The 17,046-nt window shown below is 43.5% G+C and overlaps 1 protein-coding gene across 9 annotated transcripts; it reads right to left on the minus strand.

Annotated features, from left to right (window-relative positions):
- Positions 1-437: 437 nt before the first annotated feature.
- gata3 (GATA binding protein 3) lies at positions 438-15,383 on the minus strand. Of its 9 annotated transcripts, none has more exons than XM_029462332.1 (7): positions 10,163-10,501; positions 9,671-10,039; positions 8,221-8,682; positions 6,126-6,182; positions 5,923-5,969; positions 3,710-3,835; positions 438-1,343 (listed from the first exon to the last, which is right to left on the minus strand). In XM_029462332.1, the coding sequence occupies exons 2-7, from the start codon at positions 9,903-9,905 to the stop codon at positions 1,056-1,058; spliced, it is 1,215 nt and encodes a 404-aa protein (XP_029318192.1). In that variant the 5' UTR covers positions 9,906-10,039; positions 10,163-10,501; the 3' UTR covers positions 438-1,055. The 9 variants fall into 9 exon arrangements, with proteins under 9 accessions (XP_029318192.1, XP_029318189.1, XP_029318186.1 ...); XM_029462329.1 differs by having other exon boundaries at positions 8,164-8,682; XM_029462326.1 differs by lacking the exon at positions 10,163-10,501 and adding an exon at positions 15,319-15,383 and having other exon boundaries at positions 5,923-6,182; positions 8,164-8,682.
- Positions 15,384-17,046: the final 1,663 nt, after the last annotated feature.

Raw genomic sequence — 17,046 nt, forward strand, 5'->3', positions numbered from 1 at the left:
TCTGCAAACTTAATGCAACACAATTCACGCAGGCGAAAAAACCGAGGCCTGCCCTTTCTCAAAAGTCTCTCCCTTTCTTCTTCTCTCCTCTCTTCTCTCTTTCCTCCGGGAGGCGTCCTCTTCTCGCTCGTCTGGCGGCAAGTCTCTCCTACTGCTGCGACTCGTACCCTTCTCGTCGTTGTTAGGTGCCCAGGGGCATGTTTCCTTTTTTTTCTTACTTAATTAAAAAGTCTTCATTAAATGTACTGTATTTCATACAATTTGTACAAATATATTCAATGTCTGTCTCTCCTCCTCGCTGGAGAGGAGGAGGAGGAGGAGAAGAAGAAGAAGAAGAAGAAGAAGAAGAAGAAGAAGAAGAAGAAGAAGAAGAAGAAGAGAAGAAGAAGAAGAAAGAAGAAGAAGAAGAAGAAGAAGAAGAAGAAGGAGAAGGAAGAAGGAAGAAGAAGAAGAAGAAGAAGAAGAAGAAGAAATAGAAGAAGAAGAAGAAGAGAAGAAGAAGAAGAAGAAGAAGAAGAAGAAGGGAGCGGGGGTTCCTGTTACACAGGTGCAAGGTGAAGAGAGGTGGGTTTGGAAATTTCTGGAGAGGTCGTTGTAAAAGTTTTTTTTGTGATGTTCGTGTGTGGAAAAATGGCTTTTTGTACACAAATGGAGCTCCTTATCATGTGGATCAGCTGGGAGGACAGCCTCTATGTGGTGGCGGCGGCAGCGGCGGCGGCGGCAGCGGCAGCTTGGGGAGAAAAATGTTCTTTCTCTTCCTGCTTGGAGGAAAACAAAATCTTCCCCCTGGAGGTCAGTGCGCCACAGTCAAGTCTGCAAAGCATTCACATCGCAGAGGTACACTTTGATTTTATAAAAATAAGATACAACTGAGGAAAAGGAGCCGAAAGCCTGTCGTTCTCGCCCCGCAGCTCGGTGGTGGGACAGGGGAGCGTGGGTCGGGCAGAGGAGCAGTTTATCTGTCTTTTAGGGTATGGAAGCAGGTCAGCAGAGGTACCGGGGGACATGGTGGTGGCGAGGCCGAGGGTTTAGGGGTGGTGCAGCACAGGGAGGGTCTAACCCATGGCTGACACCATACTGGAAGGGTGGTGGGGGGCGAATGGGAGGCCCGAGGATGGGTGCATGGGTGTGGGGGTGCTCAGCATGTGGCCGGAGTGCGAGAAGGGTGGGAAGGACGACATGTGGCGGGACAGGGCGGCCGGGCTGAAGGAGCTCTTGTCCATCAGGCTCTTGGAGAAGTCATCCATGCCGTCTTGGGACTTTTTGCTCTTCTTGGACTTGCTGGACATCTTCCGGTTTCTGGTCTGGATGCCTTCCTTCTTCATGGTCAGAGGTCGGTTGATCTGCTCTCGAAAGGAGACAGAGAAGATGGCAAATTAGTATTTTGTCGCAACATATTGTGTTCACATGCCAAATAGAAATGTTAAAAGTGGAGATTCCGACACGAAGACGTCGGTAGTTTGAGGCTCCATTTGCATTAAGCAACACAATAGAAAGGAAACCTTAAGTGAAGGGTGTCACCAAGTTTCAAAATAAGTAGGAAAAATGTGGCAGCAGATGAGGCAGATTTTGGGGTTTTGGGGAGACATAATGATATATAATGGAGTCCCATTACGGGGCAAATCTGACTGTCCCATCCTGAAACAGAAGATTGTTTATATTGTGTGTATGTGTTGGGCTGGATTTAAATGTTGATTCATTTAAACTGAACTGTATCTGAGGCTGTGACTGTGCCAGAAAGAAAGGGAGAAAACAGGAAAGATGGAGGGGGGGGGTGGAGGGAAGATGGAGCGAGTGTGTGCAGAACAGAGACGGAGAAGGGTCTGGCAGCTAATGTCGACCACAGAGACACATGGCCACGACGACCGCCGGCGTCGGCCAAGTCCTCCTTTCCACCCTCCTCCTTAACCGCGTGGCCGTCTCCTGGCCAAAATGGCCCCAGCTGCCATATTCCAGCATAGGTTTAGCCGGGGATGGGAGCTGGATGATGGAATTCGAGCTTTGAGCAGGATTATGAGGGGAGGTGGATGAGGCCGACTGGCTTCCTGATCTTTCTGAGCGCTTCTTCCCGGGGAAATGGGAGCAGGGAATTCTTCCTCACGCTGTCTGACACATTGGCATTTTTCACTGACTCTTTAGTAGCCTCGATGATTAGTGGAGGGCAGAGATGTGTTCCCCCCCCCCCTCCCAGTGATGTGGTTTCATTCTCTAAGATGTGGCTGTATACTGGGGGGACTTTCTCTGCCTTGTCTGCCTTGCTACCAGCTCTGAGGCTTGCTACGCCCACCTAAAGCCGGTCAGGCCTCCGCTCTTTGATGCTGAGATGTCTACCGTCTCACAGAGGAAGCCTTGGGCCTCCGGCCTGCACTCGGCCGCCGCCCCGGCACATCAAACAAAAGCCGAGCCAGAGTGTTTGAGTCAATGACCGCTGCAGAATACACAGGGCAGCAGCCCCTCACATCCTCTCTCCCAATACTAGTAGCTAACCACCTGAAACCTCGTACAGAGGTGTCAAAGCAGAGCACACTGTACACGCAGAGATGCAGAGATGAGAAAGACGTCTTTCAGACGCGGTCACTAAGCCCCTGCTGTCTGTGTATTAGGTGTTAACAAGGCCTCATGTTTGTGGCAACTTTTTCTGTTTTCACAAGCTTCTTATCTAAGCCAAAGCTTACGGGACAACAGACTGCTACCATCAGGTGTTTCGGGACCGTACACACACACACACACACACACACACACACATGCAGGCGAGCAGGGACTTTGCTAAATTCTCCATGAAGAATGTGGAATTTGTTTCAAAGGGAGCTAACCCCAACAGAAGTCTGGATTTGCCAAAATAAACTCATTTCACAATTACACCAAGGTCGGGGTCAGTTCAAATGTTAATATGTGGACTGGGAAATATTATTCTTCTCTCCTTTTAACCTTGGGTCTGAATCTGTTTCTGCAGCGCCTAACCATCTGCCAAAAGTAACATGGGAAAATGATTTAACAGGGGGCGCTTGCGTGACAAGCAGGGCAGCAGAGCAGGATACTCTTCCCCTTACACACAGAGACATAGGCACCCTATATCTGTTGTCTGCAGAGAGAGGGGGGAATATTACCTACACGTGGCCTCAGAGCAGTTATTATTAGTATTAGTTTAAACTACAATGGCTGTTTGATTAAAAGTGACAGCTTTGTGCACAGAGAGGAGAGAGAGGGGGAGATAAACGAGTCCCTGGGGCTTTCAGATTGAGGATGTGAAATGATGTGGTGAGGCGCTAACCAACCCAAAACGAATCAGGCGGATTGGTGGTCAGAGGGGGGACTCCAAGTCCCTGGCGCGCGTGGAACCAAAAGGCTAGAAATATGAAGAAAAAAAACCGGACTGGAAATTAATCGAATTTTAATTAAGCCCCCTTCTTTAATATTCAAAAGCAAGGCAGCTGCGGGCTTAGTTCACTCCGGTCTTATACATTTTAGATTCGCACTTACTGCCAATAAATCATATTAATTCTACAGTATTTGTTATCGCCGTGCCCCGGAAATCCTCTGCAGGGACAAGTCAGATAAAATATGCAGAGGAGGAGGGAAAGGTGCCCAAGCAGGACGTGATGAGAAAGAAATAAAGAGTGGAAGATGGAGAAGTACACACACACACACACACACAGGGGCATGCTTTTTGATGGGTTAGTGAGATATCCTATGAAGGTTTATTACTTACATTGTGCAGTTTATAGTACAGGCCGCAGGCGTTACACACCGGGTCCCCGTTGGCGTTTCTCCGCCACAGCGTCGTCGTTGTCGTCTGGCAGTTTGCACACGACGTCCCCGCCCGCCTGGCTGCGGACTGTACAACAACACAGAGAAGGCCAAAGAACGTCACATGACCAGGTAATAACCCATTCGACATGTATCCATTTAACACCAAGATTCAAGGCTGCCATTCGTGTGGAAAGCGTGATTTTTAGCACTGAAATGTGGATGAAAGTGTGCGTTTTATTTGAGCATTACGGGGCATTTAATCAGGATATAATGAAAAATATGGGATTTAAATACATCACGAATTGTTTGTCTTTGTGTAAATTTGGCAGCCCTGTATACATGGCGTATTGCATACTATAATACTATAAATCTACTACTATATCTCTATAAATGCAATAAAAAAATCCCTTTATTGCTAATTAAATTCGTTCTTTATCTTTACTCATTTGTATTGTGTAACGCTATTTTATTTGTTTTAAGTAGTGCTTTATTTTGACTGTATTTACACTGTTAATGTCCACCCCATAATTCTTATTTTGCATTCAGTGCGAGCTGAAAATAGTTTAAAATAAAGACAGAAATACCAAAAAACAGAGCTGCTTTCACTCGGGGCTATAAATAGCGCCATATAGCACATACCTCCTGCAGAATAAATATTTACAGAAGACATAAAAGCAGTGCCTTGAAATGGGAGAGCTATTAAATCTGATTACATTTCCCCTTAAAGTGCGTGTTGTGCCATGCAGCTTTGTTTTAAATGTCGACCTCATGACGTGAAACAATTGAAGTGAAAAGGAAGAACATATAGATTTGTCATCGTTAAAAGGCTCTTATATAAGATGATTTTTAAACATGGACATTATGGAATTAAAATATGAACATATCATGCAGTGAGATGAACCATGAGCAATAATTGCACGCCAATTAAAAGCATAATAAAAAAAAGAAAATGTGGATATTTTTAGCTTCGCTGCAGGCTACCAGCAGAGTAAAACCCTCTCTTCATCCTGACACAGTGAAAGTCATGTCTTCCCATGGATTTAGCTGCCTGTCTCACGGCCCAGTTTGCTGCAATGGCTTGACATTGATGTTATAATCTCTAAAAACAATCAATAGACAGGTGAGCGCAAAGGACACACTAACGTAAAGGACTACATTATCTCAGGGAGGGATTTCCAATTATACACACGTGGTGGCCTAATAACCCCTGCTGCTGTGTGCTCTGAATAACCAATCAGATTGGAGGAATAAGCCTTATTAAGTCCATATATGACGTGTGAATTACGTCTGGCCAGGATCTTTACTTTTATTGCTTTTCTTAGTCTTTTCTTCACCCTCTTTTTTTTAATACAGCTGTTAATTCACTAAATCTTTAAATACATTTATATTTTCTGCCATCAAAATGTTACATTTTAGCAGACAATGTGTTGTATTATTACACAAATTGGTCCTCTGATGTCACGTCCTGGCCTATAAATAAGATTTTTTTTTTTTGCCCTTTAATAAAAGCTACAAGGTCAAATGTGGCGTGGTAATTACCCAGCTGACCCACTATCCCTGCGTATTTAAGCAGAGATTCTAACACTAAACAATCTCAAGTCGTGACTATGTGCTGGCTCGGACTCTGCAGCCTTTATGTTTTGACTGGGGAAGCGGGCTGTGTTGTTAAAAGCGACTTATCTGCGCTGCTCAGATATCCGGCAGCCCTTTCCTGGGAAGTCGGGTTTTCACATTAGAGGCGAAGAGGAGAGAAAAGATCCAGAGTAGGACTGGGCAGCCATTTTTTCTCTCTCTCTCTCTCTCATATAAGTAGGCAGGGGAACTCCTCTAAAGCTCATGCAGCTTTGATGAGAGGGGGCTTTCCCTGAATTAAGTTTTAGTTTTAAATAGCTCGACCTGAAGCAATTAGAAGAATTGCAAAAGTAGCCCAAATGTTTCGTAAAATGTCAAAATAATGTTTATATGATGGAGCTCATTGTGCGTTTTTGAATGCAGGCCTGCAGCCACAAGCTTACAGAAGCTCTCTTTAATGGAGGCAATGCATCTCCAGAATACACATGGGGCCTAAACAGAATAATCAATGACAATTTTAGCAAATAAAAAATAGCATCGTCATTGCATTTAAAAAAAACTGTGCAGTTTTTTTCTATGGTAGTATCTGAAAACAGAGACCTGCACTTGTCGAGTCAATTTCCTGCAGCTAATAGGCCTACTTCTTCCTGGATAGGGGAAAAACAGAGAGAGAGACGGAAATGTCATCAATAGAGAAATGTGGTGGAGACGTACCAGCCGCCGCTTGGGTTTGATGAGAGGGCGATTCTGCCCGTTCATCTTGTGATAGAGTCCGCAGGCGTTACACAGATAGTGACCCGTACCGTCCCGCCTCCACAGCGGAGTTGACGTGGCCCCGCAGTTCACACACTCTCTACCTTCTGCAAGAGCCAACACACACACACACACACATACACACACAAAACATGGAGACAGTGCCAGGTCAGTTGGTCCTTAAAAAAAACATAATTCTTGAAGCAGGTAAATAATGCTGGGAACAGAAACACAGTGAGTGAAATTAAATGTGTTATAAAAACATGCAATATGCATCAACAAACAATGATTAGAATGTGACATTGCAAATACAAGAATGACTTTTACTGCAGCAGATATTTTATTTTTAACACACAAACACACACACACACACACACACACACACACACACACACACACACACACACACACACATTTGACACACGTGACAAGTGTTGGTGGTGAATACAGAAGTTGTTTTAAGGTCCATAAAGCAGATTATTATTTTAATAAACTTCAAACTACACGCCCTGGAATAGGATTTTCAGATTATGCAAAATGCACTTTGGTCCGTGATGATTTTTTTAAATATCTAATAAAACAATATTTCTTATTTCTCTCATCAGACAATCTCTGTAATAATAATAACAATACTATTATTATATCTCTGTGTATATAATGTTTTATACCAGGCAGTGTCTTTTGTTTTGAAAGATTGAGTGTGTTCTGTTTGACTGGCACTTCTCTAGTGACACCGACAGGTGAGACGCGCACTAACACTTTGATTCTAGTACAAGAGGCCTGAAACTGAAACAAGGCGCTGCAGCCACACTCACATTATTTGAAAGCAGAGACTCATACAAGGCTTTTGTGCAAACGCTGAGAGCCTTTATGCATTTCCATGCAGCCGCACTTCCCCTTTTTATCGAGCTGCAAAACAAACACGCACACACGCACACACACACAGGCCGGCTTCTTTACGAAGAGACGCGTTTTGACGTGACAGGCATGTGAGCACCTGGACAAGTGTGTGTTTCTTTAAAAAAAATCTTTTCTTCTCTGCTTCTGAAATCAATCGGTATCCAGTGCATTTTACTTGAGTAAAAACAGATTTATAATATTACACATGGTGTGTTTGACGCACTGATAACTCATTGAAAATGGGAATACTAATCAGATCGGGAAATATCTTTAAATGCACATTATCTCACATTATCCTCGAATTAAAATCTTTATTTGCATTAAGTGTATGAACACTGAATAATCCCGATGATATGCATCAACTAATCCACTGTTTTCTATACTCCCATCAAAGCCGCTGATATTAATCTCATTACAGAAAACTGCTTTTCTGCTGAGCAGCAGCAACCTTTAAAATAATTACCCCCACACTCTCTCTTTCCCTTCCCTCCCTCGGTGCTTCGTGCTCTCTGCCACGGCGGCGGCTCACCCGATTTCTCCCTGTGAATGAACGAGCAGCATCCGGTGCTGTACCGCTGTGTAAACAATGCAACTGTGGCGTGCACTGGTCTGACAGTAATGGGATTATCTTAAACATATAAACGGGGCGACACTGCCCGGAGAGCTGGCTTCCCCTCTGTCTCTCTCTGCCTCTGTGTGAGTGTAGAGGAGGAAGAGAAAATGACCTAAATTAATCTAAGCATTCAACTCTGAACTGGTTTGCGTCATGGTGATTTTATTTTGTTGGGGTAAGAAAATATCCCATGAAGTCTGGAAATACTTTTATTTCTAGCAGTTTATTTTTTATCCCAACGAATGTATTTAATTTGTTTATTAATACATTTAAATATATTTCATATTTATTTTGATCTTAACTTTATATTCAATTTATTATTATGATTTCTATTATTATTATTATTATTATGATCATATGATGAAAGAAAGCTTTACAGCTGCGCCTGTCTACAGTACAGGTTGACCTGTGTGGCCTTTAGCCCCAAAAAGGAGAACGTGTTCATGAGACGGGTGAATGAGCTGATTATGAGTTTGTCTTTTTTTAGTATGAGATTAAACATGGCTGATAATTAAGGCTGCAAATCTGATGAATAATGTTAGATCAAAAGGGAATGTAATAAAGCGCACGCCTACCTGAACAGGACCTTGATTTTGGTCTTGTTTTGGAACCATAACTAGAAGATGACCCACCTATCAGGCTACTTGGCGGGAAGAGGCCTGGGCCGTATTCAGGGACATAGGATGGGTATGTGGCGATGGGGTGGTGGGCAGATGACCCTGCTCCGAGCGATGCCACGCTCCGGCTGTGAGCTGATTCCAGTTTCATACTCTCGCCCAGGGTCACCTGGTACTTTATGCACTCTTTATCCTCCTGCCGCCCGGAGCCAGAGTTGGATATGCCCGGGTCCGGGGATACGTCTTTCGGTGGGGTCGGGGGAAACGTGAAGAGGTGCGGACTGGAGTGACCGGTGGACAGGGAGGAGGAGGCCGAGGGGTAGACGGACAGGCTGGCCGGGGAGCCATGGTGCAGGGGGTTCTTGGGGAAGGGGCTGAGGTTCCAGGGAGAAGTGCTGTGGTGCGGGGCGATGCCTTTGCTCCCCTCCAGCCAGGGCAGGGAGCCGTGCAGTAATGAGGGACGGCACACCTGGCTACCTGGGGCAGCACAGAAACACAAAGAAACATCACAACCTGGCCTCAGTCTGCAACAACGATGAATACACACATTTATTTCCCATTTAGGAGTGTGAGAGTCTAGCTGTAGGCCTGAGCACGCACTGAAAGATGAAACTGGGAACACCTTTACGCACAGATTAATATATTTACATGTTTTATTTTTTAACACAAAGAGCGGATTTAATTAACCTCCAGTTGTTCATTCAAAAATACTTTCTCCAGAGATTCTGTCGCCGTGTAGAAATCATTCGATCCCCTTGTAGATAAACTAGTTTCATGTGGCCACGCACGTGCATATTTTTGCCCTTTGCCTTTTCTTTAAACTGGTCTTCATGCAACTGAATACTCAAAAAGCCTCAAAAAAACCTCGTCGTGAATTGACTGTTGAGGAAGTTAAAGTGTACAATAAAGGGAACTCCACATCTGACTGGGTGCTGATGAACAATATATTATAAAAGAGATAAATAGAGTGCACGCGCTCAGAAGTGAAAACACGCTTTTGAACATTAACAGAATATTCCAGGTGAAACTGGGACTGCCAACACATGTATTTGTTTAAATCCGTAATTTAACACTCGATTGATTTAGAAAACAATTTACGCGCGGGCTTTTGAAAGGAACCTCTGACATATGAGTCAGCTGAACGTAATATTTGTTCCATGTCTGTGAAGTTTATCCGGGGACAGAATGTGATATAAGCGGTAGACAGAAACCAAAGACAAACTGGAGGTAAACCATACATATTCACGGCGTGGTTTCACAACACTTTACGCTCTCAGGTTTTTAAGACGAAGTCAACTGAGGCCAGAACCGAAACCTGGCCTGGATCACACTCGGATAATGCAAACAATTCCAAACACAGTGACAGTAATTGAGTATTTGCTGCAGGGATAAATTACGCACAGGGATCTAAAGCGGATAACGTGCACATTATTAAATAAAAGGCCTAAACAGGCCGTTTACTTACTGTGTGGAGGAGGAGGGTACCTCTGGACGGCTCGGACAGAGTTTCCATAGTATGGAGAGACGTGGTTCCCCTGTGCGTCGATATTAAAGAGTACATCCACATCGTCAGCGAGCTGATACTGCGAAGGGTCCATGTATGAGTGGCCGAGGCCCGGGTGATGTGAGCCGGGATGCTGCTCGTTCAGCACCGCGGGATGATGGCTCATCCATCGTGGCTGATCCGCACTTACTTCCATTGCTTTTGTTGTTTGCTTTAGTAAATGTTCATGCACGCCGAAGCAAAGCGGTACAAGTCACAAGATAAGAAATAATCTGTCCCAAATCCGGTTTTTTTGTTAAATCCACAGGTTCCGCGCTTGCTTCCGATCACCTGGAGACAGAGAGAAGAATTTACTGTCTGATTTTCTCAAAATCGTTCACATGCAGCACGACTAAAATGAATTCACTCGGGTGTTTGAGGGGGGGAAAAAAGATATTTAAACACGAAACATACCCGACATTACAAATGCAACACAGCTGTTGTCATATAAATACGTCCAAAATGGAATCCAGTCCAACGCAGAGTTCCTGAACTTCTTTCTCTCACAAAAAAAATGTCAATGTTTCAGCCCAGCTCAACAAGTAGTGGAGGTCTGTACGGGCGCACGGCTTGTTTGTAGCTTCAGTGCACACTGACCAGCACCAGCAAGTTAAACTCACTGATCAAATCTGTGTTTGTGCGCAGTTGTAGCCCTCTCCATTAACTCCGCTCCTCTCTCTCTCCCTCTCGTCTGTGTGGCTGTTACTCGCTCACCCTTGCTCTACCTCTCTCTCTCTCTCTCTCTCTCTCTCTCTCTCTCTCTCTCTACTCTCTTTTTTTTTCTTTTTTTTTTTACAGTGAAGGCATTCTTTCAGGATGGCGCCAGGCAGCTCAATGCTTGCAGACAGCTGTGGCGCGACGCAACTTAAGGAGGGTCTGTCAGTGTCATCAGTTAAGGGGAGGGGCTTGCCCTAATTGAATATAACGTGGGCCAGGAGAGATGCAGAAGTGCTGCAAGATTTCTTTCAATGACCTTGCCCAAAAAGATCTTTTTTTAAAAGAGATATTTCTCCTAAATAGGCATAATAAAACTGTACACCTTATTTATGCATCCAAACAAACAAATACACACTAAAAAAAGAAAAAGACAATTTAAACATCCACGACTCATAAAACCATCTGAGCCAATTAATTAAAATAAAATTAGTTAAGTTAATATGTGTGTGTGTGTGTGTGTGTGTGTGTGTGTGTGTGTGTGTGTGTGTGTGTGTGTGTGTGTGTGTGTGTGTGTGTGTGTGTGTGTGAGGGGAGAAGAAAAGCTGCAGCAGAGCCTGTTGCTCTGGGCCAATGGCAGGTTGCGGGACATTTACGCTCTTAAAATTGTGACAGTGCGTCCTCTCGCGGTGACAGGCACATTATTCTAATGGCACATCTGAATTGAGCCGATGTGCTCACCGTGAAGCGCGCACGGACATGACGCCTGGGAGACTCACTGAGTTTATAGTCTCCACAAAAATAAATAAAATAAATCCTAATGTAGGCTTTTAGTGGCTGTCAGTTAACTTCCCACTATGTGCAATAACCTACCCTCAAACAGACAAACAACAATGGCTCATGACATTATTTATTCAAAACAAGTGCATTAAATGTAACACGAGAGCGCTCACGGGGAGTGATTTACCCCCACCTCGGTGTTCATCTTTTTTGCAAGTTGAACAGATAAGCAACTATAATTTAAAATAACATTTTCTTTCTAAATCAGAGGAATTCACCCGGTATGTTCAGTGTCACACAGGGATGATGCCGTTTTTCATGCGCGGGAGAAGGAGGGGGGGGGGAGGGGGCTCCTCCTTGGGGAAGTATTTTATGTCTAAAGCCCAGTTTGGCTTCTCCATATTCTCTCAGATTGGCAGAGTGTAATAGTAGAGTAGTGTGTGTGTGTGTGTGTTGGGGGGGCAGCCTCGGCGTCGCCACTGGATGTGACGTCACGCGGTGTAAACAGTCAGGAAATGAGCCCTCTCACAGCAGCGCGCAGTGGGTAGGCAGCGGGAGCGCGCACGCCCTTGCACCAAGACGCATTATCCTGTGACAGTAACATCAGGTAGGGTCGCTTTAATGTGGCGTTCACTGGCTGCATGTCATCAATAGTATCAGTTAGACAGAGGTTGTATTTTATCAATTAGAATTAATATGTTTAAAACCCAAAGCCACGCGCTCAGGTGATGACTCCATTACTGTGTATTGGTCTAATTCCCAATGTATCTCCCCCTCTTTGATATTGAGGTTGTTTGTTGGTGGGCGCGTGGGAGCCCAGACTGAGCGAGACTTGGCAAAGCGTCGTGTTTTTCCCTATCCAGGATAGCCCTACCTGGAGAGAGAGGGGGGATTGGGGAGGAGAGGGAGGGAGAGAGAGAGAGAGAGAGAGAGAGAGAGAGAGAGAGAGAGAGAGAGAGAGAGAGAGAGAGAGAGAGAGAGAGAGGTAGAAAGAAGGAGCATTTCTCACTCAGGCAAACCTGAGACTGAACTTGGATGCAAACTGCTGTAGCTGCCATTGTCAAGCTGTCAGCGGACTCGTGTAATTATCCTCTTGAAAAGTATCGCGGAGCCATTATCCACAAAGTACCCGTTATAGGTGCTCAGAGGCAACACATGACGGTAAATGTAGCCTAAAATCCCGATTATGTTTTTTTGTTTCTTGACTTGGATGTATCGAAGCTTAGAGAATGGGACATGGAAGCCATCCCATGACTTGATTCCCAAGCCTCGGTGTCAATAACGCCGGAGCTTATTCAGCACGGAATACGACTGGCTCTCTTTAAAAAGTTGTCATTTATAATCCCAAACTGTCGCCACGAAGGGAGAAACAGTGGCTCCAGTTCCCTGTTCTCTGTCAGTGCGTGTGAGCCGAGAACGAGCCCCTGCGTGGGTCTATTTGTGAAGTTAATGGCCTACAAATAGCAGAGCTGTTGTGCGTAAAGGTTGATTCATAAAAGTAGGCGAGGGGCCAGTCGGGCTTCTTGATGGCAGAGATATGTGATTATGTCAGCCAGCTCTGATTAAAATCAAGACATGGCACAGTTTCTTTTTCTACATCACGGCTGAGAATTTAAGACACGAACGGATTAAACCATCGCTAGTGTGTGTGGGGGATGAAGTGTTTTAGATAACGTCTGTGTGTGTGTGTGTGTGTGTGTGTGTGTGTGTGTGTGTGTGTGTGTGTGTGTGTTTGTCTGTGTGTCTGTGTGTTTACTTTGTCCCCAAACTTCCTGTGTATGACCTCATCAGCAAATACAATCAATGTTTTTCCTCGTAAATAATAATTTCCTTCAGTCAGCTGATTAACTAGAGGTCAGGGAGATAAAATCACACAACAATAATAATACATTATAATAGTAATATAACAACACTAGCCTACTGTAATAATAATAATAATAATAATAATAATAATAATAATAATAATAATAATAATAATAAATGTAAACGTTTTGTTATATTTATTTTAAATAACAGCAAATATAAATTATAATTAGAAATAAGAGCAGATGCGAGAGATACACTGTTACACTATTAATAATAAACTGTGTGTGTGTGTGTGTGTGTGTGTGTGTGTGTGTGTGTGTGTGTGTGTGTGTGTGTGTGTGTGTGTGTTTACTATTTCATTAGGGCCTCTTTCATCAAAAGGTTTGGTATCTAGGTTCATAATGTGTCATGTTTTGCTCACACTTTTACTTCATTTCAACATAAACGGTGTAAAATAGCTTCAGCTAATAGATTATTATAGATTATAGCCTTTCAATCAAATAAATAAAATAAATAAAATGCAACTGAAAGGAAGAAAACACACACGAGACATGTCATAGGCTATATATATATATATATATATATATATATATATATATATATATATATGTATATAGGAATATTAAAAGAGTGTAATGCTGCATGTGATACAACAATGAAGATGCACAGTCCCTGATTTAAAATGCTCCACGCGACTCATTCTGTAACATATATATTACTGGTTAAATGCACATTTATACATCTTGAAAGCGGTATATCGTTGCAGTTCTTAAACCATGTGAGTCATTTGTCACCTTTCTAGTCTTTTCAAGAACAAGAATCTGTTATTCTGTCAGCATGTGAACCAACTCGGCTTCTTAGAACAAAACGAGGGCGTCAAATTCTGCTTTGTCGAGCGCGTGAAACTTGAAGTGGATTTCCTAGAATGATTAAAATGAGAACATAAGCTGTAGGATAAATCAGCGTTTTCTTCGAGTGTAAAAAAAATAAAAGTAGCACTTCGTATTTTGTGTCATTCTTCCCAACGAAAAAGAAAAAAGAAAAAGAAAACGGTCTGCCAATTGACTGGCTCGTGATGTTATCAGTGTCTATATCGCTTCTCGCCAGACGCACTGATGTAATCTTTCATTTAGCGCGCGGGGCCTTTTCACCTCTTAGCCTATAGATCCCCCAACACAAACCACGTCATTAATATTTTACCTCATTTATTAATTCTGCTTTAAACATGACACCAAGCTATTAACAATATAATTAGCCTGAATGTAAATGTTGACCCACAAACGTGAAGTCTTGTGTGCCATATAATAAAACTAACTGCTGTTCCTCTTTGTCACGCTCGAGGACGGTTGTGTCTTTGTAAAAACATTATAATAATATTTTAATAACATTACAATATTTAATCCTCCCCAAGTGACCAGTGTGGCTATTTTTCAAAACAGATAAAAAATAAATAAAATAGCCGTTTGGGTCAACACAAGGGTGCGCGAGGTCTCCGTGCACGCACATAAACCAAGGAGCTCTTGGCCCGTGACAGTGCGCGTGTGATGCCCTTAATTTGGCATCCTATTCATTCTAACAGTGGCTCTCTCTCCGCCATATCAACACATATCGACCAAAGACGACGAAAGATGGAGGAAAGTAATAACGGAGAGGGGGAAACGCAGCCTCAGCGAGCCCAACTCCTCTCTGTGTGACCCGCCGGCAAGGTAATCAGATCAATTTCACGGCTTGTATGGGATTCAACCTGAGCGGGAGGTAATAGGTCGTTAAAAACCCTCATCTGCGCTATTTTGGGGGCCGGTTTTGATGTAGGGGGCTAAATATGTGAAGAAATGCATTTGGCTGTCGTTTAGCCTTTTTTTTAAAAAAAATTTTTTAATACATATCAATCCCAAGTGACACATGTGTGACACATAATTATCACTAAAGCTCATTTCACTTGCGGTGGAAGAAATAACAGCAGGTCAACAACAAACAGCTCACAGCGACGTTAAAGGCAACAATGGCGGACGTTGTGGATATTGTCCACAGTATTATCAACACTACAGCAAGTGCACGCAGAGAGACGTGAAGGTGTAACAGGCAGCTTCCTCTCTGGCTTTAATCAAGTCCTGCAAATTCACTGCTATTTTTCTTCTTCTGCTTCTTCGTCGTCGTTTATTTTCATTTAAAGATAACATGCAAAACCCGTTCACAAAAGTTTCCCATCATTCACACACGAGCGACATCAGTGAGCTCGCGCATACAAAGCCAGAGAAGGGAAGAGGCAGCTTATTGGACAGAGCATTTAGGATGCACCGGCTTCAGAGCAAATCTAAATATTTACTGACCTGTAGTGGACGCTGGACGGAGGGACGCTTTTTTTCTGCAGATGTGAAGAAAGAGTGACATAGAGATGGAAGCGCCGATGGCATTTAGAGAGAGACGGAGCGAGAGAGGAAGAGAGAGAGAGAGAGAGAGAGAGAGAGAGAGAGAGAGAGAGAGAGAGAGAGAGAGAGAGAGAGAGAGACAGAGAGAGCCGTGGACTGGAAGAAGAAAAAAACACTCTCACAGTGGTGGTGGTGGTGGTGGTGCGCGCGCCCTCGGTCCCAGAGTCACATCATCATATAACACACCGCGAGGAGAGACAAGCGAGCACATAGGCTACCGGGCAGGCTGCACGCGCATATGGGCCAACCAAAGGCGGCCTCTTTACCGTACTTACTGTATGTGCACGCCAGCTCTTCCGGGTCTGAAAGCATCACCGGTTAGAGGAATAGAAACCAAAGGGAATAAATTATACTGTTACAATATTATTTTTTATAAGACAGCCCATTTATTACACTTTTATAACATGAAATGTTCCCAGTTTTTAATCCCATTTTTATTGTTATTTTGTATTTGTATGCTAATATTTCAATAAATAAACGTAACACCTGACCATGCCAGCGGACGCCCACAGATATAAGCCACATTAAATGCCTTCCTATAATCAGGTGTCCGTGATTAGTAAATGTAGGGCATACAATACTTATTTACGTGCTTTCATACAAGAAGAATCCGTGTTAATGGTTGAAATGTGGACCTTTGTATATGATGTGTTGTGTGCTGTGCCTGATCACTGCAGAATCCAGTATGTCGTGTAAGTGTTTTATCTATATAGCCCACTAATAAGAATGGTGCCTGTACACTTTGTGCTCTGCAGATATTTCAGTCTTGCACCTCCTTTTGTGTTGCAAGAGCAGCCTTTTCTCTCCTCTGCCTGCCACAAAGGACAGATGAAGCCATAGCTGCTGGTGTCTAATCAACAGCGAAGATCCGCGCCAAACTCCACAGCAATTAGAGCTACATTTGAACAATGTGTAAGCAAACAAATCTGAAATCTTTCCATATCAATATGGTAATGCGATCGGAGCTGCATTGTGGCCTGCTGGGTTGTTTTTTTTTTTTTTTTTTGTAGCAGTTTGTTCTGCAAACGGTAAAAGCGTCCACATGCATCCAGCACTAACCCGGAGCACACAGAGGCCTGCTAGCCTGCTTATTGACACCATGGTTCATTGAAAGGAGCACCAAGCAAATCCGATCCTTCTCTCTGTGAAATGCACTGAGGGGGGGGGGGGGGGGAGAGAGGAGAGGAGAGGAGAGGAGAGGAGAGGAGAGGAGAGGAGAGGAGAGGAGAGGGAAGATGCTGCAGGCTTGGTATCTCTCATGTTGCGCCTTGACTCTTCGAAGGAGAATGTAAACTGATCACACCCAAATCTATCTTTGGGGAAGAAATTCAATTAAGGTAATACATTAAAGATAATTGGCGCACACGTTGTATAGACGTACGAATGCTTCTACAGCCCAATGTGTCTTTTTTAAATCAATGAATTATTCAGTGTTTCCACGCAGCAGAGCTTTTCATTTATGGAATTAGTATTTCAATATCTAAATAGAATTACGAAATAAACACATCCAGATAGTAATGATTTATTAATCTGCATTTGACGTAAATAAAGTGCTTATTTCGGGGAATGATTAGCTGTTCCATTGCAATGTAAAGGTGAAGTTAATATGGGTCTGGGATAAATGCGCAG

Source organism: Cottoperca gobio, chromosome 23 (genome assembly GCF_900634415.1).
Source record: "Cottoperca gobio chromosome 23, fCotGob3.1, whole genome shotgun sequence".
Classification (NCBI taxonomy): Eukaryota; Metazoa; Chordata; class Actinopteri; order Perciformes; family Bovichtidae; genus Cottoperca; species Cottoperca gobio.